The sequence below is a fragment of the Hippoglossus stenolepis genome, chromosome 15 (genome assembly GCF_022539355.2).
Source record: "Hippoglossus stenolepis isolate QCI-W04-F060 chromosome 15, HSTE1.2, whole genome shotgun sequence".
Classification (NCBI taxonomy): domain Eukaryota; kingdom Metazoa; phylum Chordata; class Actinopteri; order Pleuronectiformes; family Pleuronectidae; genus Hippoglossus; species Hippoglossus stenolepis.
Window position 1 is genome coordinate 5,439,034 of NC_061497.1, and position 25,886 is coordinate 5,464,919.

At 43.6% G+C, this 25,886-nt stretch overlaps 1 protein-coding gene across 2 annotated transcripts in view; it reads right to left on the bottom strand.

Moving 5' to 3' along the window:
• spns2 (spinster homolog 2 (Drosophila)) overlaps positions 1-11,728 on the bottom strand; it is a 68,376-nt gene extending 56,648 nt beyond the window's left edge. For both annotated transcript variants that reach the window (XM_035178018.2, XM_035178019.2), the window contains exon 1: positions 11,220-11,728. In XM_035178018.2, coding sequence (XP_035033909.1) covers positions 11,220-11,451 — 232 coding nt within the window. In that variant the 5' untranslated portion in view covers positions 11,452-11,728. The remainder of the gene's footprint in view (positions 1-11,219) is intronic.
• Between the last annotated feature and the right edge of the window lie 14,158 nt (positions 11,729-25,886).

Below are 25,886 nucleotides of genomic sequence, written 5' to 3' on the forward strand. Positions count from 1 at the left end.
CATAATCCATCCAATAATAGTAATGTACAATATCCTAATGTCTGTTTGCACCATATTTATCTATTTATTCAATATTTTCAACTTCTGTTTACACCATATATACAAATAACCACTATTTCATTTAACTTCAGATAGATTCTATACCTACTTAGGAAACCCATTGCACTCTAAATCACATTCACTGAGCTGGATGTAATGTTTTTTCGTTCTGCTGTGCACTTGTCTTGTGTACGGTCTGAATGACAGTAAAGTTAATCTTGAATGCTAAATTCAGTCTGCACCAAATTCGCAAACAGAACCATCAGGCCTACTGACTTAACAAACACACATTCAGCAAAACGTCCTTACACCTACAACGTCGCTCTTATGTTAATTATGTAAATGAAGGATGATGTGAATGTAGGGAAGGTCGCATCCATTAGAAAATGACAAAGGATATAAGACAGGTATGAGTCCACTTACATTACCGTGTGTGTGTGTGTGTGTGTGTGTGTGTGTGTGTGTGTGTGTGTGTGTGTGTGTGTGTGTGTGTGTGTGTGTGTGTGTGTGTGTGTGTGTGCGTGTGTGTGCATTAGTGTGCCCACGCAAACAGCAACCATGCAGTATAATCCCACTGCCTTTTTTATATAACAGTGTGGAGGATTAAAGTCATTATGTAGTGTTTTTTAATGAGATTTAATTTCTCCGCTCTCACTTTCTCCTCTTGCCTCTCTGCGGTTTTATGAGGATGAGGGGAATCCAATATGGGGGGGGGGCACTGAAACATCTTGCTTCATAATTATCATAAACTGTAAGAACAGTCAAGACAAGCTCCGCCGGATTAGTTTACTTAATGACACCCATTTACACGAGGCGTGTTTTAATTACTGAAAGATAACGGAGAATTCTCTACAATGCTGTTAATATATTCTTTGAAATACTTCACCTAGCGACTTCAAATATTTCTGTGTTCTCTGCTTTGCAACCTGACTCATCGTCTTCATCCTTGACTCAACCACAGTGTGAGCTGCAGTGCATCATGATGAGATATCCGCAGGCGGGCAAACTGACTGTGAACACCTCAGTGCTTCTTACTAAAAAGAGAGGGTGCAAAATGACCCCGAGCCATGAGGCATGAGCCATTTCTCATTTTCAGCTCAATTTAACAAGAAACTGCTATTTTTCTCTGGATTATCTACCTTTTGTCCAGACCTTTTCATTCAGTTGATCAATACACAAATCTGGGTGAAAATGGGTTTGAAAAATACCCAATTTAGGTAGAAATTGATTTAAATTCTCAAAAAAAATGATTATTTTTAGTGAAAATGCATGAATAAAATAAGAGAACTAAACACAAAACAATGACTCTTGCAGATACTGTAGTCCCCTACTTCAGTGGCGTAGCTAATGGGATCTATCTGTCACTGCTCTAGGAGAGGTAGCAGTTAGGGTATACACTCTATACCCTAATAGCTACTTAAACGCTATAATGACTCCCTGGTGTTTAGAAATGTATAAATAAATCCTGTATTTATATCGTCAGGCTTCCTCCTGAATTCCTGTCACAGCTACAGCCAGAGGAGAAGTGCAATCAGACATGTAAAAGCATATTAATTCAAATGCTGTCAAAGTGACCGCTGCACACACAAACATCCCAATGCCGCCCTGACGCTGTGTCTTCATTTGAGGAGGATATGTCAAGATGATTTCCAACTCAATCTCATCCCGGCTATGGGAGATGGAGTTTCAGGTTCATCTTTCACTGTCTCATGAATTAGATATGCATCTCATTACTTCCTCTGCTATTTCATCAAACACTCTGAGAAACCCAAATATGTCTTTTTTCGCACAAACTCATAACGAATGACCCCAGGAGCCATTTTGTATATTCAGTGCAGGGAGATTGTTATTAAAAACAAATGGATTTCTCCGATAATGTGTTGGAACTCATTTTGAGTGAAAAAAGACGTGTGAGCCTGATTTTGAAAAAGTGAACTCTGGAACTTTTCAGTTCAGCAAGTCATCCAACAGAAGTGACCTTATAGGGTAATTTGTCCTTAATTAGACCCAAAGGAGAATGCCAGTGGCGGGTGTGCCATACCTCTGTTTCCATGGTAACACTAATGATCTCACATTTAATGATAATAATAAAATAGTGTAACTTGTAATAAGCCTCTTGCACAGATGACCTTTGGGTTGTTGTATTTTAACGAGACAACCGTGTCAATCAGGCTTCTCAATGAGCGAGGTGTGACTGTGCGGTGAGTTTGAGTTCTTCTTGGCGTGGGAAAACCAAGACACCTTTTTAGTTTCTCTCTAACTTCCTCCACATACCAGGCCTGTGTCATTAAAGACCAGCCCACATACCTGCAGCACAGAGCACAGCCTCAGGCCTCCATCAGTCTCTGAACAATAACATGCAGATGAGCTTTTCCTCTGTTGTGCTGCCCAGGTACAGCCATCAATAACCTGAACAGTTCGGCAGGGCAACTGCAGAAGGCTTCAGTGTTGACAGAAACAATCCCTGAACAGCAGCACCGTATCATTTTATTCCACAGTCAACAACACATTCAGCCAAATATTATAGTACTTTATGTCCTGTGTTATAAATTTACAAGAGATCAAGATGTAATCTTTTTGAAGTGGTGCGATAACAGGCTGCAGAGCTCAGCATTTCATCGGTGCTGAAGAATCAAAAGAATGCTCTGATAATCCAGTCAACCTTTCTGGCGTAAAACAAACATCTTAACTGCACCTGCCGTGCACATTCTCCCACAGTGCAGGTAGACACAGAAAAACACAAATGCAAAACTCTGCTTGCCTGCAGATAAAGCTGTGCGATAAAAAATCGGCCACAATTTCTGATTGGGAGTGATAATGTGATGTAATGTGTCAGCATCAAGTTTACCAGCTGCATATGCACATATATGTGTTGTTCCTGCACAGCGCTCATGTGTTGGAAAGACAAACCCAATGACACATTCACACAGGAATTCAATCCTAAGTGTGAAGCCCTTACAGCAGAAAACTCTGGCTGCAAGTGTGTGTTACCACCTCTGACCCAGGGTATTAACAGAAAGTCAGAAGTCTTTGAGAGAGGTCACCAGCCCTCGTTCAACCCCGCTGCTTCCCACAAACACAGTAACGCATACGCCAAAAACAAACTAATGAAAATCCGGCCGCAATCTCGTCGAGCTCTGACAACAAGACAGATGAAAGCTAACTCACAAACACACACAAGTCCTCATCCGGGGCCGGATTGGCGGATATAAAAGATTACATAATCCCTCTGCCAGGCTCCGCTATTTACTCTATCACATGTAAATGGGGGGAGAGATTACATTTTAGTCAAGAAGGAAGGCTTTTCAAACACAGGGCAGCTGTAAATAAGCACTCTAAATATTATTTCAACATCTGTGGGAGCTTCCAGGAGCTGAGAGCTAATATTACTTCTAGCTGCGGGGTCACAACCGCTGGGTGTAACTTGTGCCGCAAACAAGTCAATATTAGATTCCAGTTCTCTCAAGAATAACTTGTTGATGTGTCATAGAGAGAGAGAGAGGGGAAAAAATCCAATTTCATCGCATCCCAGGACATCACAATTTCATCACTTGTAAGAAAATTCAAAGCTGCTGTCATGTTGGTCAAAATCCAGTGTTTCTGCGCCTATATATACGTGTGTGTGGGTGTGATTGTATTTGAGCGTGTGTGTGTTTCACAAGGATACAAAATAAATTGTATTTTCTTATATTCCCATTTCATCATCACATGTAGCACTTAGGGATGGGAACATTTGAATATGACCTACACAGCAAAGACATTTCACTTTTTTGTGCTGCTTTGTCTTTTACTGTGTGTGTGTGTGTGTGTGTGTGTGTGTGTGTGTGTGTGTGTGTGTGTGTGTGTGTGTGTGTGTGTGTGTGTGTGTGTGTGTGTGTGTGTGTGTGTGTGTGTGTGGTGTGTGAGTACGTGTGTGTGTGCGTGTGTACGTGTGTTGAAATGGATGTGAATGTCACAGGCTGTTGGTGGCTGGAGGAAAGGGAAATTTACAGTTTGGTCCGAGCAGTGAAAAGGTCATTCGTCTGAAAGGGAAAAAAAGGTCTATGTGACGTGTTTTTCATTGTTCTATAGACAGAAAATACCTCACACTGTTTTCTCAGCTTTATCTGTGACGCCGTTGGACGTTAATGTAAAAAAACAACAATTATTTTTACTTTAGAAGCTCCAACACCTCCTTGTTGAAGTTTGCTGTGATAAACATACGGAATGCAGGGAGTGGAGAAACCAAATTCTTTCCTCTCACATATTTTCGAGCAGGGATGATCTGTTATTTGACAGCGTGTCAAACAGAGTAAAGTGCTCAACACATTTCATATCTATCCTCCTTCCTTCTTACAATCTTGCCAGCTGCCTGAGGAGGTGAATTCTAGCATGGCCTTCAGTCCAAGTCTTCTTATGGGACGGGAAGGGAGCGGCACGATTGTACCATTTGGGACGGCTGTTTGGAGAGAGACTGGGTGAATCCCTGTGCTCCTGCTCATTACTCATGATTGCTGTCACTGCCGCACGTCTGAAAAACCGGACAGATCCTTGTGTAAATCCTTAAGTAAAGCCTTTGCACCGCTGCCCCGCCCTGACGTCCATACACGCTCCTCTGATGACAAAGGGGAGGTCAGTGATTATCAGGCTACCACTCAACTTCACACCAAAGTTCAACAGGCAGCTTGAGCGAGCACTGTCGTCTTTGACAAGCCACTGGAAGTGGAAAGATAAGACTGAGAATCTTAAAAAACATGGTGTGGGGTTTTGTTCTGAATGGATGTACGGGAGTTTGTGCACAGGAAGTATGTTGTTGCCCTGGAGACAGTTTTTCATCTTATATTTGTGTTTATATTTTACAATTGTAATTCATTAAAAGTATGTCAAATTACCCGTTAGCAGTTTATATTTGCCATGCAACCCCGGGTGTACAGTGGGCCAAACAAAATAAATAACTTTGAATTGTTTTTGGAAGGGCAGGATGTACCTGTCCCCTTCACCTCACACTGTATCCTCCGCTCCTCCCTTCCAACTCACAGTTTGAAAACCTCCAGTCTATAGCATGGGGGAGCAGTGAGTAAAAATATCCTCTCCAGAATGCAACACATGTAAAGGCCTTATAGCCGTGATGAGTGATATAGGATGCAAGATTGGGGTGATGCCAAAATAACTGTAACGGTTGGGAAGAGTCGCCCCGAGAGTGACCAACAGCGGAGCCATGAAACGATGCGTTCATAGCTGGAGGGTCACAGGGTGAAAGGGAAGTGCGTCTGCTTGATGGTGAAATCTGGAGTAGCCACATGAAAGGGCCTGCACTGGCGCAGGAAGAAGCTCTGTCTAATTCCATCGGTTACTATTACAGACGTCGGCTAAATCAGAGCCTAAAGAACACACAGACTGTTTTCCCACAGCAGTGGGAACGGCACGCTAGGAAATAGACGTAAAGAGATTAGTGGGATATCTGTGGGAAAAGCAGTCTGGAAAAGTCCACTTGGATTGATGTCATGTACTGTAACAGTGAGGGAGCTCACTTTAACATCTGCTGAGTGGTGTCAACATGCTGCAGCCGACTGTGTTTTTGGAAAATGCTGAAACACAATAATGAAGAATATGCAGAAGTGATGATGCGGTCACTCAAAGAGACGTGGATTCATATTGTACGGTGCAATTTGTCTAATTCAAAACAGCTCGGCGTCTGATGATAAAAGCGCAGCAAGAAAGAGGCAGCCACCCTATAAAGTAAATTACTAGAGGCCCCTCCGTCTTTTTTAATGCCTCTGCTGTTGTGCGGGGACCTTTAATGTGAGCGCTATAAACCAAGAGGGGGTGAAATAGAGGGACGAGCGAAGGGTGAAACAACCAACAGCTAAACCCAAAGCAACCCGAGCGCAGTTCACTAGACACCCTGAGTGTGTAACCCTGACATATTCATGTTACTGAGAAGATCTGCCGTGACATGTTGCTACCAGCAGTTAAAAAAAGTCCCAGGGCCGCTCTATATTTGGGCTGCCGTGCATAGTGACACTACTTTACTATTGGCGTAAAAAATTGATTTATTTCTAAAATTCCCAAGCAGACACCTACACTGTCTTCACTTCCCGTCTTGTCTCGCCTCTGTGGAACTGAAAGTAGAGCGCTGTCTTGGAGATTCAGGTTGTGACGACTGACAGGAGGAAAAAACAAACATGCAGATGACAGAAAATAAGCAAAGCATTTGCCCTGTCATCAATGCTAACGCAGCCCCCAGGCCTCTGCGGACGCCGATAATGAGAAGCCACAAAGGAAGTGGACAAAGCTAACAGCAATTAATCTGCATAGCCTGTCAGACTGGATGGATTGCTGCATTTTTTTGACTGTGTGACAAAGAGCTTCCCGTAAGAGGATTATTTACCTCATGGTCATCTGTGTCTGCATGTCAAAAGTTCACATGCGAAGGTCTCGTACTTGTCCAATAGCATGGGACCCTGTTTTGGGGGTATTCCCGGAATGACAGCTTGACTGAGACTACTCATCTTAAGGCTTTTCTGTCCAGCACAGATTAGGCGGCAGTCGGTACGCCATGCTGTCCGACTGCTGGCTGAGGAGGGGGTGGTATTGGGTGCACACAGGGGGGTGGCTAGAGCTAACGCAGATCAGGGTTTTACTTAATTACCGAGCAAATAACTTTAAGTGCAGAGTGTCTGCCTCACACATCCTCATATTCTCGGGAAAAACTTAATCCCCACTTTATGATAAGCTGTTGAGGATCTTGGACTGTCTGCTGTTGGACTAGAAAGAGACCAACACCGGGATTTCAAGGTTTCAAAGCCACCTCAAATTAAATTAAATGCAGCAGCCCTCTAAATCTCAGGGCTCTTACGCCCTGCATCAGGCAAAATGGAATATACTGGAAGTGGCTGAGGGTTAAATGGCAGCTTCCAAAGGTCAGGTGCAAGTGACCCCGCCAGAGCACCATAACTCATCCGGCTGCACCTTCCTCCACTCCAATCTTGGATATTTCATTTCCCCGCTGTTCTGAGATGCAGCGAACAGTGAGTAAGTGAGCGGACGACCTCATCAGGACATCCTCAAGTGGCCCGGACGCTCCACATTTCTGTCCTGCCTGCATCAGAGACAGTCGTAAAAACAAGCACAGGCTTCTGGACGAGGCAAGTTCTGCGTCAGGTCTCTGTCTGGACAGCTGAGTCTGAGGTCCAGTTCACTGCGTGGAGTTGTAGCTGACTGGTGATATACACACCCTCCTTCTCATCAGCACCCATGAAACTCAAAAGTGGTCTCCTCTGTGCATGTTCACATATGGATATGGCCCATGAGTGTGTCTAACTAAAACGGGATCGTTGTCTGCCAATTTCACAACATAGAAATATTGAAATTGGAGAAATCGGCACTGTTTTTGCCAATTTCAGACATGAACTCTGTGAAATCTCTGCATTTGACTTTGCCAAATGAAGAACGCGGTCAGAAGCTTGCACAACATCAGATTAAAATGGTTGGGGAGAGACGTTCACAGGACGAAAACATTTAGAAGTTCAGGGATTGACCTGCTTACACCACAATCAATCTCATGTCTGGGCAGCAGAGTAACTAATTATTGTAAAGTGTTATTACATTTGATTTACATTTTTTGCTTTATAAATCTAATATTGTATATATTTTACACTCTATAACATGCCGTACAAAAAGCAGTCACTTAAGCCGCATTTAATTATTTTGTTTTCAAGCTGCCACTCTCTCACAAAGTGGTGGCATTAAATATTTAAGGCTTGTATAAAACATATTGGCTGTAAATCTGTTGAACCCAGAACAAAACAACCAACCTCCCATAAAAAAAAAGCGACATTGTGATTTCTCTCCTCTTTTGTGGTCCCTACCATCGTCTTGGATAAGACATGTGCTAGAATCGTAAACTGCAATTTCTCTGTGCTGTTTTTCATTATGTGTGCGTGTGGCTTCACCTCTGACACCAGGGATCAACAGAAAGATCCAAGTCTTTTGACACTGCGGCGGTGCAATGCTGGGGTGCAATTTTCCCATCATTGTTGTGGAGCAGAATAGCCCCGGTGTCTGGAATGGTCACCCTCTGTCTCTGTGACAATGCATCAGTGATCCACACACACTACAGTAATGGCTGCTTGTACAAAGACCTTTTGACGTTTGTGGGGGGCGATCAGCCTCGCTCGGCCTCAGCGCTGCCTGCATTCTGCGTCCACTTCCCTCCGACGGCCTGCCACTGCAGCAGCCAGCCCCTCCCCTCGCAACTCCCCTCCCTCATTCAGTGTCTTTTCTCATGTGGGTGTGTATGTGGGTGTGTGTGTGTGCTTTCTGTGGGTGTGCGCTCGTGCTTGCTTAATTGACAATAAGATCTATGAGTTTTTGTACCTGCTACTGGAGGGGTTTAAATGAGAAACAGAAAGCAGGAGAGGCGGAGAGCAGAGTGGATGGAAGCAAGAGGAGACGGCTCTCTGGAGAGCGAGAAAAAAAAGAAAGAAGAAGAAAGAGGGAGGTGGCAATTGGAAATAGACAAACTGGTACATCATTTTAGCTAGAACTATCTGATAAGATCCGAAATTAGGAGTTAAATATCCAATTCTTACAATAAAAAATATCCTGATCCAGCAACAAGACATTGATTTTCTATCAATTTATAATACATCTCTACATTAAGAACCCTCACACACACAGCAGACGCTGTGTGCCACCAACACAGATGCGCAGTTTCCTCCACCTAATTGCTACTACACTGTAGCTCGCACAGCAGGAGAGGGGAGAAAGCCTTACAGTGATGGAGGCAGGAGGGAGAGCACATGCTATATCAGCTCAGAATGTATGAACTGGTTACGTTGGAAGCAAATGGCTGCTGGTCCTCATTCTGTGTGACAATCTGACACACATGCGGCCCATGCATAATGCAACACGGACCAGTAGTGTTCAGGTGGCAGGGGATGGGGAAAGGAAAGGGACCCCCACCTCTGCAGCATCCCATGCACTGTGAGCACAGCCTCTCCCAATGAGGGTGAGCCCAGGCTGCTGCGCCCCCCTCCCCCCCAACCCCATCACCCACCATCCCTCCTGTCTCACTCCCCCTCCTGTCACTGCAACAGCAAGCCCTCGGACGTCCAGCAAAGTGAACGGCTCTGCAGAGGATTGTCTCCCTTTCCTGCTCATGAGGTTTTGCAACGAACGGAGGCAGATTAGAGACAAGATCAGGCTGGAGATGACAGAGGGAGTTGTTTTAGAGCCCCTTAATGAGGGTTTTCCTCCTGATCAAAGCGTGAGGAGGTGTAAGGAGACGGGAGAACAAATCGCTGCTTTAGAGGGGAGGCTGAGTCACACACGACAGAGGATGCAGATGTGGCCCTTTCCAGCTGTCTGCTGTGACTGAGTGGTGCTTGATGATGCAAAGATTAGATATGCCACTGTACATCAACAAATTCTTGGTGGGGCAGTCGGTGGAGCAGCTAAAGCCTTGCCCTGCTGTAATGATCATCTCAGCTTCCATCATTCGAGGCTTTGTGGCTTGACTCCTTAAAGTTGACAGACTGGACCTGAACCCTTCAGGATGATGAGACAATGGCATGTGGCTACTTAACTGTACACATTGTTCTGTTTGTGATAGCCCCTCCTTGCTGCCAGGGGCTACTGGCGGAATTTGGCTATACACCATTTGCTCAGATTTACCGGTTTTAGAAATATTGATGTCACATCAATATTTTGCCATTTAAAAAATGAGAATTCAATGAATATGATCGAATGCAAGATTTTCAAGTAGACTCCATGGGATGTGTGACTATATCGTGAGTCAGCGAGTGTATGAATAGAAACGTGCACTTTAACCAGGAAAGCATGTCTCCGTACAGAAGAGCCGACTCTGGCCATGAACACACTTCCCTGCATTCTCCATGCTGCAGCAAAATGTTTAACCCATTCACTGCCACAGTCCAACGTCCAAGCATTGATCAGTGCAAAATGCAAAACCCAGTTATCATTATATGATGGCAAGATAAAATGTAGACCTGTTCTAGATTAACAATTTTTTTTTTTTTTTGCACACAGATTTGGGCTACTGAGGTCACACAATTAAAACAATGCAAAATAAAATGTCAGATTTGTTGAATAGAAATCTGCCAGAGGACCTCATTGATACTCACACAGAATTAGGCCCATGTTGTCAGACAACCAACTGAATGGTTTGATCAGTTACATTAGAATGCATTAACACAAATATATATAGCATATTGGCTCATTGGAATCTGTCCTTAATTGCTGAACTCTGATCTTGAATTTTGTTTAAACTCATCTATAATTTCTGATACCTATAATTAGTAATAATCAATTAATGTATCAGCCCCATGGATAGGCTGAAACAAATATTATTTTTACCACATTTTTTTGAATAATCAAAGACTATAGGTTTAATTTCTCCCTGCACACAGTGTTCAGTTTTGATATAATATGCTCTGGATCCCTATGCAGTGAGGGAGAAATGTGCGGAGGTTTAACACCACGTGGGCTCATCTCATCAGCATCACAGTGCGAAAAAACAGGCTGAGGATGTTAGGACTCCATCTCTTAACACAAAGGATGAGAAACTAATGACTGATCATTCACACTGATACTCTCTCTCTCTCTCTCTCTCTCTCTCTCCCCCTCATTTTGCAGTAGCTGAAACTGGTGTGACAGATGAGATCACAGCGACACACACTCCCTACACACTCCCTCCCTCACACACACACACACTCATTGAGAAGCGGATGGAGTGATGATCGTCCTAATTGATCCATCACCAAATGATTGATCCATCACCGATCATCTACACAGCCCAGGGCAAAGACAAGCATTCATGTCAGAGCATGTTCTGAAGTGATAGCAGGAGCGAGTGTGTTAATCTCCTTGATTGAATCAAAACACACACTCACACATACCACACACACACACACACACACACACACACACACACACACACACACACACACACACACACACACACACAGTCTACAGCCGTGCAAACAGATCTATGAGCGCTTGTGCTTCTTGCAGATTGGTCGCTGCTGCGCGTCACGGGCAAACCCATTGTTCCGCGCGGCTCCAGTGGAGGTGAGCTGCTCCGCGAGACACCGGCAATTAGAGCGCGTACCCTCAGAGAAACAAACGAGATCACTCAAACATAATCTGACACAGCTCAGAGAAGTCGGGGCTCTTACCGACTACAGTGTATCGATCCATGTAATTCAGGACGTTCCCGAAGCTGAGGATCCCGGCGGCGGCGGCCGGCGAGCGGCATCTGAGCAGCGCGGCGCGGAATTTGTGGCCGGGTCTGCAGGGGTGAAGGTCCGGGTTGGACTTCAGCGCCGGGCTCATGCTGCCCGACAGCGTGCGCACCTCGTCCGAACTGCTGCAGCCCTCGATCTCGCATCCATCGCTCTCCACGCACATCTTCTGGCACGAAAGATCCAGCGCAGGAATAATTACAAAGAATTGAATCAAAAATAAGAGAGAGAGAGTGTGTGGAGGAGAGCAGTTGAAGAGGACTGGGCTCAGGTGGTGTGTGTGTGTGTGTGTAAGTGTGTGTCTAGATCAGTCGCAGTGAAATAGTAGAGTGAGGTGTTGGAGCGCAGAAGCTGCTCTGGTTTGGAACATATTTTTCTCGCAGTGCGCTCTGACGGACGGGCTGTGCGCTCCTGAGTGTCTCTCTCTCTCTCTCTCTCTCTCTCTCTCTCTCTCTCTCTCTCTCTCTCTCTTTTTTCTTCTCTCTCTCTCTCTCTCTCTTTCTCTCTCTCTCTCTCTCTCTCTCTCTCTCTCTCTTTCTTTCTCTCTCTCTCTCTCTCTCTCTTTCTCTCTCTCTCTCTTTCTCTTTCTCTTTCTCTCTCTCTCTCTCTCTCTCTCTCTCTTTCTTTCTCTCTCTCTCTCTCTCTTTTCTCTCTCTCTCTCTCTCTCTCTCTCTCTCTTTCTCTCTCTCTCTCTCTCTCTCTCTCTCTCTTCTCTCTCTCTCTCTCTCTCTCTCTCTCTCTCCAAGTGCTCCAGTGCGGGGGGGGGCGTGACCTGGTTGTAAAAACCCCTCCCCTCAACGAGCCCGCAGCGAATGATGGAGCCGCACCTGATACTGTGGAAAAACCTCTCTGTTATTTCTAAGGAGCCTGACACTGGTGGAGAAATGGGTGGGTGGGTGTGACTTTAATTTATTTATTTATCTATCCGCCATCCATCATATTTATGAGGGAGCAAATGACTGCTGCTGACTGCAGAAAATGTCATTACTATAGTGAATGTAGGTCACTAAAGTGTGTGCACAGACACATTTAGAGATCAGATGAAGCTAAAACCCCATGATGATGTGCTCTATATGTATTTTTAGCAGAGGGTCCCAAATTGTCTACATCTGTGGATGATGTTATTTCTCCCTCCGTAAATCTGAAATATTATTCTTCTTGATTTATCCCTGCACCTCGTCATACTGACAGTTTCTGATTAAAGACAGCCTAGTTGCAAGTTGAGTGTAACTTACAATCTATTGCATCATGACAAACAGAAGCTCATGTGAAAGCAGCATTAAAATAAAAAGTCAAATATGTGTGTGAGCAGAGATGCATTCAGGAACTCGCTGTAGAGTTTCGGTCAGGCGCGTGGTCGGTAACGTCATGTGTGGTGATTACTTATAAAATAAAGTGTCATTTGACATTCAGCAGTGACTGTGACATATCAATGCAGTGAGCCATTGAATGTACAATAACAACAACAGGAACAACTACAACATCCTCTTTTAGACAAAAGAGATAATCACAGCTTTACACCTTGTACATGGAAATGAGAATTTGTTGCGTTATTTCCCTCCACGTTTCAACCAAACACAGCTCCCGACCAGAGGAGAATCATTCTGAAAGATCAAACCCTGCAATAACAACCAAACGTGCAGGTTACATGACATAATAATGTGACAGATATCACTTTACTGTGACAGAAGAGAGGAAGCCATATATTAGACAACAATGCAAAAACCTTTTACATGTATCTGTTCACAGTTAGATACAGTAATACTGTTGCATGCTGCACAACAGCCAGTTGATATTTGATATTTCTGTGTGTGTCTGTGTGTTTGTAAGGTAGACCTGTAGTTTATGTTAATATAAAATCAATATTCTTGATATACAAATTTGACTTTTTACTAAGTATCATTTTGTCTACATTCCATGGTGTGGTGCAAAATAAGCAAATTCCCACATTTGAGTGGTTCAAGAGCACAACAGCCCAGAGGTGTGGTCCCCAAATTTCTGTGGTTTGCAGCTTCCATGGATAAAGTTAAAATAGACAAAATAAGACAGTAGTTGCTGGAGAATCGCAACCATGACTATAAGTCTTCTGCAAAGATTGACTTTGCATTATTCTGCCTATAACATGTCTCAGGGTAAATGCCTACTACTTGTCTTAACTCGAGGTTTTTGTTCATTTAAGTCTGCTGGGTTTCCTGCACTGCACCCATTTACGATATGTTTACACCAAAGATAACAGCCCTAAATAGGTTAATCTCACCACTATAAAAGACCTATTAGACCCTTGATTTCTTAGCCTGAAAGAAATTTCACTTGGCTGGAAAACTTACTTGTAAACCATCTCCTACAAAACATCTTCATCACAACAAGGAGTTCGGGGTCACAGCAGTCAGTGGCATTCCCAGTGGTTACAGAATAAGCCCAGGAAACAAAATCATCTGGTTTGGTTAAGAAAAGATGAATACAATGTAGTTTCAGCAGCAGCCACTGTCCCTGGCTTCATTGCACTCCATGGCAGGAAGACATGGAAAAGCCTCCAATGACTTCAGGGACTTTGTTCTTTGCTGGCACCAGAGTTGTGAGATGACGGAGGGAAATTACCTGTTTGTGAACGACTGGGAAAGCTCCAGTCCTGCATGCAGATGGACGCTTCTGAGCCACCTGTGTTCTGTCAGGAGTAGAAATATCTCTGGCTAATTGTCAGATTACTGTGCTGTGTACAGTATATGATCAACTGTGTGTCACAGGAGGAAAGTAAAGGGGATTTTTATCATCAGAACCAAGGATAGAATTCAATCAGAAGAGGCAGAGCAAGACAAGCGGAGATGTTGTGAGTACAGAGTTCAGTGTATGTGTGAGAGGTGGGCGTGCGGAGGAGGCTTTACCGACAAGATTAGTTTGATTTGGCTGAAAACCAGAGGGGACGCTGGCCAATAGGCTCTTGTGTAGTCTCCTAATTACATCCTGGTGAAGTCTTATTCCTCAATGAAACAACAGCATGAATCCATATGCTGGGAGAAGGAAGATATATGCAGAAGAAGATGGAGGCTGAATCCTGGAATCAATTAGGGAGAAGGCTGGCCGCCTGGTTGGCTCGGCCGTGCAGGCGTTTGGCATTGCAAGGCTATCAGATCCGAGGTCTGCACTGAGTTGACCTGTATTGTTTCATTTAGATTGAAATGAAAAAGTTCCACAGCTCACAAAAGCCTTCAAGGCATTTGTTTTGCAGCGCTACATTCAAAGCAATTACGCACTTACTCCCCAATAACTTTGATGTCTGAAAATCTGCTGTGTTTGAATCTGGAAAGTATGATGCATGGAGCAGCCAAACTGCTTTTGTAATGTTGCAGACTGTCATCCAGGATGCAGGAAAAGAGAAGACGGCCAAACAGGCCAGTGGTCTCATGTGGAGGGCTTAGGAGGGAGCCCCAGTAAACAGTTGTTCCTGTCTCCCTCTCTGGAGCCCCCGCCTAGCCTCCCCTTTCTCTTGGATGTGCTTGATATGCTGCTCATGTCGGTGGGATCCTGGGTGTTTTTTTTCTTGCAGAGTAGCCTGGTGGACCTGGACCTATCTCTCGCATTATTCTACTATAGTGGCCTGGAGCCACTGAGTCACAGCCCCAGCCTTCCTTCCTGTCTCAGCTCAGGGCCAAGCCTCCAGTGCAGGATAGGAGATAACCCGCTAATCGCCGGGCCCAGTCCTCTTCATGACGATAACGCTGTTCTAACTTGGGTCTGCCAATAAAGTTGAAATGTCCCTCTGACGCGTGCGTCTATCAGGGTGATGGTGCACACGTCTCCACCTCTTCTCGCTCATGAGGAACCCACAGTGTTTTTGTATTATCTTCTTCATGTTTTCGCTGCAATTTATAATCGAGCAGATTAGAGCAAACTTATCCAAGTTTTTTTTTTCAGGTGAGTAATTGAGTTAAACATGGTGAAATAAAATCTCAGTCATTGGTTTAGTTGTGTTCATTATTTTCTGAACTCAGATGATTTGGTTATTATTCCTGCTCCTCTGGTCTTCACCTGTTGATAATGATGATGTTTTCATCTGATTGTTGTCGTTTACAATGTATGTAATGATCTATTTTATCCCCTATCTTTTGGATTTTCAACCGTAGAGATAAAGAGAATCTACATTGAAACAAATCAACAAAGCTCCAAACAATTAAAGCAATCAAGGACTTTTTTTCTCTCATCAAACATCAGCTTGTGATTCCCCCATTGTTTCTTCAATCAGCCAAGCTTACATCCACTTAAATAGACACATTTCCTTTTCCTGCACTGGGGACCAAGTGTCCCAGTTTCTCTGAGTACAATATGTACAATACGTTAAAGATCCTGGAGGAGCAAGTGAACGGCCCACTTCCCCATGTTTGGGAAAGAGTAAAGAAAAAAACACCAGTTGTACGTTAGTATTAGTCCAGCTATCACTCAGCATGGAGTATATTCTAACACCTCTGACATCACCCTTTGCATTTAAGCTGTGGTGGAGCCCTAAACCCAATTTTAGTTGATGAGGCAAAGACAGGAACTGGACTAAATGAGTCGGAAGAGCAAATCCACCATTAAATGTCTTGTCATGTGGTTTTCACAGTGTCCTGCCTCTGACCAAAAAAGGACAACAATCACATTCATAATCCCAATGGAGTAACTCGTAGTTGCTATGTCATACTGTGTATTCAGTTCTCTGGCCTCTATTGCAGTTCAACCAATTTAGTTCAATTGTATTCTTGCATAAGAAATGTTCTAGTTCATTTCTGTTTGACCCCTGTCATCAGCTCATAGCACCGGCAGAAATGGTCGACTCAGTGCTCAGTCAATGAAGCATCTAACTAGACTCATTTCACATAGGTCAGTCAGTAGAGGAGACTCCGTTCATTCATGGGAGTTCATACTGGTTGTAATAGCTCCCCTTCAATGGACTGATACTGATGATGTTCCCATCAGCAAGTTTAAATGTTTCGACACAATGGCTTCACTGATGGCACACCGGACCACCCCAGTACGGCTCTCTCCACATGCATTTGTTTTTTGAGCCGGAGCCGTCTAGGCTTCGGTCGATCTCAAGGTGTGGGCTCTGCCATCCTGACCTTCGCTCATCTGCTGTGACCTCCTGACCTCTAGACTGACTGTGCCTGACAGTAGCCTGCTGGTAAGATCCCCCCCCACAGAACTCAAACAACAGAATGTCTGGTGGCAGAGCAGCTGAGGATTTGAATAGATCTGGCCTGATGTCTCCACTTCAGAGAAGTCTGATCTGGGGGGTTATGCTGTGACTATAGGCAGCAGAGAGAGAGAGAGAGAGAGAGAGAGAGAGAGAGAGAGAGAGAGAGAGAGAGAGAGAGAGAGAGAGAGGAGAGAGTGAGAGAGAGAGAGAGAGATAGAGAGAGAGAGAGAGAGATAGAGAGAGAGAGAGAGAGAGAGAGAGAGAGAGAGAGAGAGAGAGAGAGAGAGGAGAGAGAGAGAGAGAGGAGAGAGAGAGAGAGAGAGAGAGAGAGAGAGAGAGAGAGAGAGAGAGATAGAGAGAGAGAGAGAGAGAGAGAGAGAGAGAGAGGAGAGAGAGAGAGAGAGAGAGAGAGAGAGAGAGAGAGAGAGAGAGGAGAGAGAGAGAGAGAGAGATAGAGAGAGAGAGAGAGAGAGAGAAAGAGAGAGAGAGAGAGAGAGAGAGAGAGAGAGAGAGAGAGAGAGAGAGAGAGAGAGAGAGAGAGAGAGCATCAACTTAATATAGCGTTCAGGGGCAGAGACAGCATCTTTTATCTTCTCATTTAATTATTTGTTCGACTGCTCCATCCAAGCTGGACTCCTCTGTCCTGGGTCATCAGTCTGTCTGTTGATCTGTCTGGGAGGTAAAACCACTCTACTGTCTGCCTCGATAGCATCACTCGGCTCTCTTTGTGTTTGAATCCTTTTCTTCCGACTGCATTCTTCACGCCACTGAAAAACTCACGTCAAGCTCTGCCTAACTGGAGAAATTTGAGCTACCGTGTGGCTGCGACTGATTTGCAGATCTGGTTCTGTTGCTCATATTTATAGGCTGCTTGGGTCTTTGTAATTACCCCATTGCCATGGCTGTGTCTTTGAATCAGCTCTCTGCAGCCCAGAGGCCGCAGCAAGCCTCTGGGACAGGAATGCTAAATACATAGGACCAGAATGTGCATATGCCATTATAGGGCAAACCTCAGATTTGGCTGCATTTTCTTTGCCGTCCACATTAGTACTTCGTGCTCCAAACAAAAGTTATTTACTTAACAGTGGGAAAAAGCTTGATTGGTGCGCTCAACAGCCTTTTATCAAAAATCTTCATAATAAATATATTGATGTAATATCATTCACATATTTTATACCAGGACATTTTTCTATTGTGTTGTGTTTCTTCCAGTAATCGTCATTTTGCTGCATCTGCCTTATTTGCATTTCCAATCACCAAACGACTGAGTTAATTAAAGCCAACAACTGTAAAATCTTGCATGTGTGTTTGGGTCTGTGTGAATTATCACCCCCAACAATCCAATCAACACATTTGAGCTTGTATCACCCCTCATATGCTCCGAGCTGTGCGTTTTATTGAAAAAACATGAACACCCCATTGCAGCATATAAATAATAAAACTTTGAATTCCTAGGTCAAATTCTCCACTTCTCCTGTTTTTGCCCTGACTCTTCACAGTTCAACAGAGAACATAGATTTGTCCTCATCAGCTGAGATGCACAGACAGGATGGCCTGTATGATGTAATTTTCCAAATAAGGGGCAGTGCAGAAGGTTGAGAGGGTTCTTCCACCATATGATGTCATGTCACTGCAGCAGTTTGCCGGCGATAAGGAGAGTGTGCGACTTCACATCCACAAATGTGGTCTCATGCCTCTTATCAATTTTCTGTGGAAGAGTGAGAATAGCGCAAACGCGGAGTAGATAAGCTTGTGCCTCCTCTTACAGTAAGTACATATGATGCGCACCAGCCATTTCCTAGTTATTATTGATATCAAGACGCCGTTCTGATTGTCGACCGCTCCCACGTTGTGTGCAGCAGCATGTTGTTCAGCCATGTCCAAAGTACGGCTGTTTTCAGGGCTGAAATGCTCCCCATCCCTGAGTAAACACTGACTGTGTCCGCTCTCCCCCTGGCTCCTGGCTCCGTCATTGATCGGCCTGGACAATTTATTAGCCATTGTGACAGTTTCCTGTGCAGCCAGGGTCGGCAGGGGAAACGGAGAGGTATGCAGATAAAGTGCGCCGAAACATGGTGCACAATAACCATTGTGTTTTTTAATTGCAGGTTGAACCGTTGCCTCTAGAATGTTTTCCACATACCTTTTAGTGTGCGTGTGTGCTTGTTTGTTACATGTCCTGCTGTCCAACATATTCCCTGGGCATACAGAGTAATCGCATAACTTCTGGAAAATGACAACTTGAGGCTGAACAAATAAAACAAAAGGAAATACCAGGAAACTCCGACACAAATGACAATGACTTGATGTCCTTGAAGGGCAGCATTCATCTTTCTGTAAGTGTCCAGTTCAGTTCAACAGTTTCAGCTCTTTGATGGAAAATATTTGGTCAGAAATGTCACAACTCAGCATACTGATAAAGACGTAGCTCCACTCAGGTTCACTCAGATACAGTCCTTACCGCTGGAGCCTTGGGTGAAAACCAGCCTGGGCCTTTTGCTGCATGCCAAACCCTCTTAAAAAAAAGCTGTCCTTCTCAGTCGCAATTATCAAGATAAGCAATAATATGATGACAACACAGCCCAATTATCCATTGACCTTTTACCTTAACGTTACAAGGGCAATGACCTTTGACCTCCCTGCTTGGTTTACTCCAGCACCAAACAATGGGGACATGCAATGACATGCAGCTGTTTAGGATTTACCAGGAGACGTCGAGACGTTTCTGCTGCAGCTGTCTGAAGAGTTTACAGATGACAAGCGTCTGTCATTTTGGGTATGTAAATATGTCCTGTTTGTCTGCTCTGTGAACGTCTAGCGTCTGAAAAGAGCAGCCAAGTTCAAGATGATGAGTGATTCCACCCATCAAGTTCCCTGAACTCAGCAGAGGGGTCACAGTGTCACACACGGAGTTTAGGGCTTTGTGACACAGCACAGGTGTCAAAGGTAGAAACTCTGCACTGGGTGTTTAACATAACAACGCATCACAGCGACGACTGCAAGAGGCATCCATGTCAGTTTCATGACGTGATCCTCTAACGGCTGAGAGAAGCGGTTAATGAGTTATGTATGAGTAGAGCGGGTGCAAACATCCAAAACTGCTGGATTTCAGTCTGCTCGAGATACATCCCTGTTACTGGAGCCTCATTGTAGCATTTCTCACACTGATACAGCATCGCCATCTTGTGGTCCTACACCTACACACACGCACACACACACGCACACACACACACACACACACACACACACACACACACACACACACACACACACACACACACACACACACACACACACACACACACACACACACACACACACACACACACACACACACAGTGGATCTTCCAAATCCCAGCAAACTGATAGCAGGCCCAAACTAACAACAACCCCAACAGAAAAAGTGTCGATGTCAAGATCAGCAGAGGAAACCTTCAGTAAGACGTATTCAACCAGAGACTCTGCTTGTGTACGTGTGTGCTTGTCTTTCTAGGGGCCAATTTTGAGTAAACACCATCATTGTGAGGACATTTTGGCTGGTCCTCACAAATTCAAAGGGTTGTTTGAGGAGCAGTGAGAAGTGTTTCATTACAGCTCCATGGTGAGTCAAAGACTGCAAGTTCATTAGACATCATCGGCCAATATTAGCTCTCTGAGTTAGTCTGCTTGCACACTTGTAGCTAATGAGCTAACTGAACACTTAATTATTTTCGTTAAAGTACTTACAGGACCCCCTGTTGAAGACCTCTGATTTAAGGTTCAGTGTGTGTAATTTAGTGACATCTAGTGGTGAATTTGCATGTTTCAGCTAAATACCCCTCACCTCACCCTCCTCTTGCAAACATGAAAGAGAACCTGGGGTAGCCTTCAGTTGTCATCAAAACTCAAAAGGTGTTTGTCCAATTTGGAAGACTGTAAAAAACATGGCAGCCTCAGTAGAGAGGTATAACTGTACAATATAACTCATGGCCAATCTGATTAGGTTGTGTCTGAAGGTAACATTGTGTGAAACATTTTTGTGTATGTAATTTTTTGCAAACCCTGAATGATCAGGAAGTGTTTTTCTATTTTATGTATATACATCCAAGATCTCTCTCACAGGGTGACGTCTTTTAGAGTAGCATATTCTTCAGGAATCCATGGATTGATGATAGATTCGGTTTCCTTCCTGGGTGAATGGCACTCCATCAGGTAAATATAGCGTTTTGTGAAAAGACCACAGCATGTTGTACAACTTCACCTTCAAACTGGTGAGCAGCCTTGGTCATCAGCTCGTTGACAGTCTTCCTGTCATTGTTGATGATCTTTGGTTCACCGTAGCGCCACGCATGCCGCTCATTAATGCAGAAATATGTGATTGTCATTGACAGAAACTCTTTGCATTGCTGCATCAAGCCCCTCGTCATTGCAACCAAAATGTCTGGGGGACTCTGCATGGACAGCTCGCTGTAAAAAGCGAGACACCACTCCACCGCATGCCTCCTTTGCCAAACCTTTCCATGTCGGCATTGACTCCAAAATTCTCAGCGAAACACCCTTGGGACGACTTTCACCCCACGATGGATGTAGCTGGATTCGATAATACAGATGTGACCTTTTCTATTTCTGCTGCCTCCTCTTCAAAGACAGGTATCGTCAGTGATTTCAATCGAAAATTTTGTTTAATTATTACAATATAAGTACGTTTTTTGTTTGGTGTTGACTGTAAACTCTGCAGTAAATTCTAGAAAGTTAAACTTTTTTAACTTAAGAAGTGAAAAGAGTTATCTTTAAATAGGGGACGTTCCATTTCCTTTTCTTGACTTTGACCACAGGTGCAATATCCTCTGCAGAGGTGCAATGAGTCTCAGTGTTTTTCACGTATTCATCACTCCTCATCCTCTTAGAGGGCATCTCATGAGGACTTTCATTGTCGTGGAAGAGCCTTCCTATTCCTCTGGAGCTTTGCTTCTGGATGGGGTCACCACATGGTATTTTCTCCGCTCTACAGAGTTTGATTCTTTTCGTTAAATGGGAAAACAAAACAAAAAAATCCTCCTGAAGACAGCACATGATCAGATTTTTAACGCAGGGTAGCACCACTGAAATGGAAAATGAACTCAGAATTATGAGATGGATGTCCAGCTGCTGTTGTAGTAAATACAGAGAGTAGAGAATGAAAACTCCTGCATCTTCAGCTCCAGCCTGGGGTCCCTCAGGTTGTCATTAGGAGGCAGCAGCTGCACGCTGGCTGAGACAGTCATAGATGAAGAGGTTCACCTGATGAGCCCTAATGTGCATCCTTGGGCAAATTCAGCATATTCTGCCCAGGGTTTAGGAATTAGACTGAGTAAGAGAACTGTGGCCACATGAGCATTGAAAGGTGTCAGCAAAGTTCAGGAGAATATGTAAACCCATTATCTTTTTGATGAGTCACCTAAAAGAGAAACTTCTTTCAGAAATTCTGTTGTTGACTGGGACTAAACCGATATATTAAAACATGAGCATTTAACTTTGAACTATACTTCACAGTGGCCCTCAATGGGAGGTAGTATTTTAATACAATAAGAGGGTAAGTGGTAGCCTGCTTCCACTATGAAATTACACAGAGGTGTGGCAAAGAGGAAAACCAGTTGTGACATTACTGTAAAGATTATGTTCCAAATGCATTTTTAATCCAAATTGAGGGTGTAGAGCAATGATTCTCAAACTGTGGGGTGCGCGGCTCGTGTTTAGGTTTTTTCCTTTCGCCACTTCCTACCTCTGTGAGATTGGCTTACTGCTGTTGCGTGTCTGAAAACAAATCCAGATCTAAGCTGAACATTGAACATGAACATAGTGGCAGTAACAAGCCTGCAGCAGCCCGTTTTGAAAAGATGTGCAGGGGGAAAACAGGCTCATTACTCACTAATAGTGACGACAGACTCAAAAATGGACTTCATGTTTCTTGCCAAATACCTGCAATGTTTTGTTGCACAGATTGAACTTTAGTTGTTATTGTTTCGAGTGATACAGTGACCTAAGCCCTCACAACTTGTTTTTGTATATTTTTTTAGAACAAAGTTAACTTGATTTGTTATTGTTTTGAAAAGATGTGCAGTGGAAATTTGGCTCATTGCAGCCACGAATACTGTGATTCAGTGACTTGAGCCCTCACAAATGAAGAGACTTCATATTTCTTACCAAATACCTGCTTTTGTTCTTTTGCACAGGTTGCACTTTGTTGTTATCGTTCTAAAAGGGTAATTGGACATTTTTACATTACATTACATATAATTTAGCTGATACTTTTATCCCAAGCAACTTACTATCAGTGCATTTAACCATGAGTTCTGGGAACAGCAAAAATCATGTAAGTACAATTAGTCTTCAAAAAAGCCAAACTACAAGTGCTACATTTTATCTTATTCTTGAAAAAGCACTGTCTGATGGAGCAATCTATTTTAGTTTATTGTTCCAGCAAAATGATTGCAATTTCTATTTGATTATTATTTATCTTTGAAAAGATTTTTCACCACTTTTTACCATAATTAATTTTTTTTTGCCAATGTTGGATCCTGAACTGTGTGAAATAGCCAGACCAGATGCTGTGCCTGTTTAAAGTGCCTCAGAATTCACATGCATATGTTATCTACCATACCTTGAGCTTAACTGGACATATTAGGTGGGTCAAAGAAATAAAGATCAAGTTCAGTAAATTGAAAAAAAAGAATTATCTGAATTTTTTTTAAGAAAACATCAATCTTTAGATTCTAGTGCAGTGTTGATGCAAATTCATATTAAAACAGTAACTTAACTGGAGGACACCAAAAAATAAGTTTATCACTTACATAAGTGACCAGAGTGCTTTCTGATCCCGTAAATATGAAGATAAAGGAACATCGCCAAGACCCCCGCCCAGAATTGCTGTCACAATTGTCACAGCACCAAATATATAACTGCAGAGGGAGCAGAGGCAGACAGCACTGTTAAAACTCTGTTGTGATTCTGAAGGAAATTATGCAAATGAAGGGCGATACAGTTCAAAGGTCATGCTGCACCTGTCTGTTGAGTCACAGGGCTCTTTGTCACACGGTGGCTGGATTCCCTGAGCGACTCGAGCTCCGTACAGAAAAGTTGGCATCCAGAGACCCTGGGCTGTGTTGGCAAAGGCTTCAGTCATGATGGCGAGTGTTAACAACAAATAACCTTTACTAGGATCCGAGTAACAAAACAAGATTGGCAAATGTTAATCAAAGATTATATCTTGATAAACTTTGCTCAACTTTTAGCAAAGTACTGCAGCATTAACAAGAGCAAGACTGATACAACTGCCTGGTTAGTTCATTGACTGATATGAGCTTATAGCATTTAGTTCACAAAAACATAGTGTAGAAAATGTGGAGCCATTACCTTGTCTGTCCACTAGAGAGCATACAATTGTCCTTTTTTTTTTGTGTAAAAAAAAAAAGATTATGAATTGCCCTGATGGTCTGCACTGTGGCGCCTCCTCCCTCCTCTGTGTGTGTGTGTGTGAGTGTGTGTGTGTGAGTGTTTAGATGAATCCTGATTGGTGTGGCATGCCTGGGATGAATATGTGTTTGTTTTTATAGGTGTGGCAGGTTTGGGCAGGTTTCTCCCTGCAGGTCCCTGAATCACCTGACTGCAGCTCATCTTCAGCAGTCATCTCCTGCAATATTAGAACCCTGGTCTTCGCTCAGGTCATTGCCACATTATACAGTTAGACTATGTGGTAGTAGCCTCTGTATTGGCTCAGTGCTTCCAGTCGGCTGATTCTTTGTGTCTCTGGCTGCTCCAGCTTTTGACCAGCATGTCCGCCATGCCTTTTCTCCTGCCTGTCGGTTCAGTAACTCTCGCTATTCCAAGACCGGCTTCATGTACTCCATCAGTAACCGGCCTCAACGGCATCATGTCCTACCACGCTACTACAGACATTCTAAGACCTTCTCTGTGATTTTCTGCAACTCTCAATGTTGAGCTGTTGCCTGAGTTTTGCATTTGGGTCCAATTCCTGCTCCAGATCATAACAATCTAAATTATTTTCAACATTTGCAAACAATACATGTGTTGACCATAAAATCCTTCACCAGGAAAAAGCATTTATACAGTATTCATTTCAATGGCCTACTTTTTCAGAAGATACTTGATGTCCTCCAGGTACTGTAAGTGCTCTTCTGTGTTACTCCCTTTCCATTGGTATCCGATGCACCTCTGGCTTGGTTAGGGACTAAGAAACCCACCAATATAATTGCCACGGCACTCAAAGTCGGAGGGATCTGACACAGAAAAATGTTCGGATAACCATCTCTCTATTTCCATCAATTAACATTCACATTAATAAAAAAGGAAAATGTTCCCACCCTGAGAGCCCATCGCCAGTCCCCTGAGTAGCCGTCCCTGCACCAACTTGTCACTGCACTGTATTATATACCTGCATATTGTCTTTCATATTCAAGCGCTGCATCAAACATGGGAAATCCAAACGCTGAGAGGTGAATGTGTTGAATTAATCTACAATACAAAGGAAACTGCACAACACAACAGATCTATTTACTTTGATGACTCATCTAATATTTGTTCAAGCATCTAGGATTCGCATGTTTGTAGCCCTGGGGATTATTATCCTGAACTACTAACTTTCCATCCGATTCTCATTTGAACTAAATTCATTCAGTTAATTTCAGTAGTGAGTGCAGGATGAGGTTGAATAATAGAGGAAGAAAATCTAACAAAAAGTGATATCTTGTGAATCTTTCTATTTCATGCTTTCTAACCCGAACCTATGTGAAGGCACCTCTCACTTACGGACGTGGTCACAAAGGAGCTGCCGATAGCTATTACTGTGTATACATTACATTTCATTTAGCTGATGCTTTTATCCAAAGTGACTTACAATAAGTGCATTCAACCATGAGGGTACAAACCCAGAACAACAAGAATCAAGAAAGTACAATTTTCTTCAAGAAAGCCAAACTACAAAGCGCTATAAGTAAGTGCCATTTAAGTGCTACTAAATTTTTAGTTTGAACTAAAGTTTATTTTATTTTTTTATTTATTTTAATCAAGGTATAGTTGGAAGAAATGTGTTTTAAGTTTCCGGCGGAAGATGTATAGGCTTTCTGCTGTCCTGATGTCATTGGGGAGCTCATTCCACCATTTAGGAGCCAGGACAGCAAACAGTCGTGATTTTGTTGAGTGTTTAGCTCGCAGTGAGGGAGCAACAAGCCGATTGGCCGATGCAGAGCGGAGTGAACGGGCTGGGATGTAAGGTTTGACCATGTCCTGGATGTAGACTGGACCCGATCCGTTCGCAGCACGGTACGCAAATACCAATGTTTTGAAACAGATGTGGGCTGCTACTGGTAACCAGTGAAGGGAGCGGAGGAGCGGAGTAGTGTGAGTGTATTTAGGTAGGTTAAAGACCAGTTGAGCTGCTGCATTTTGGATTAGCT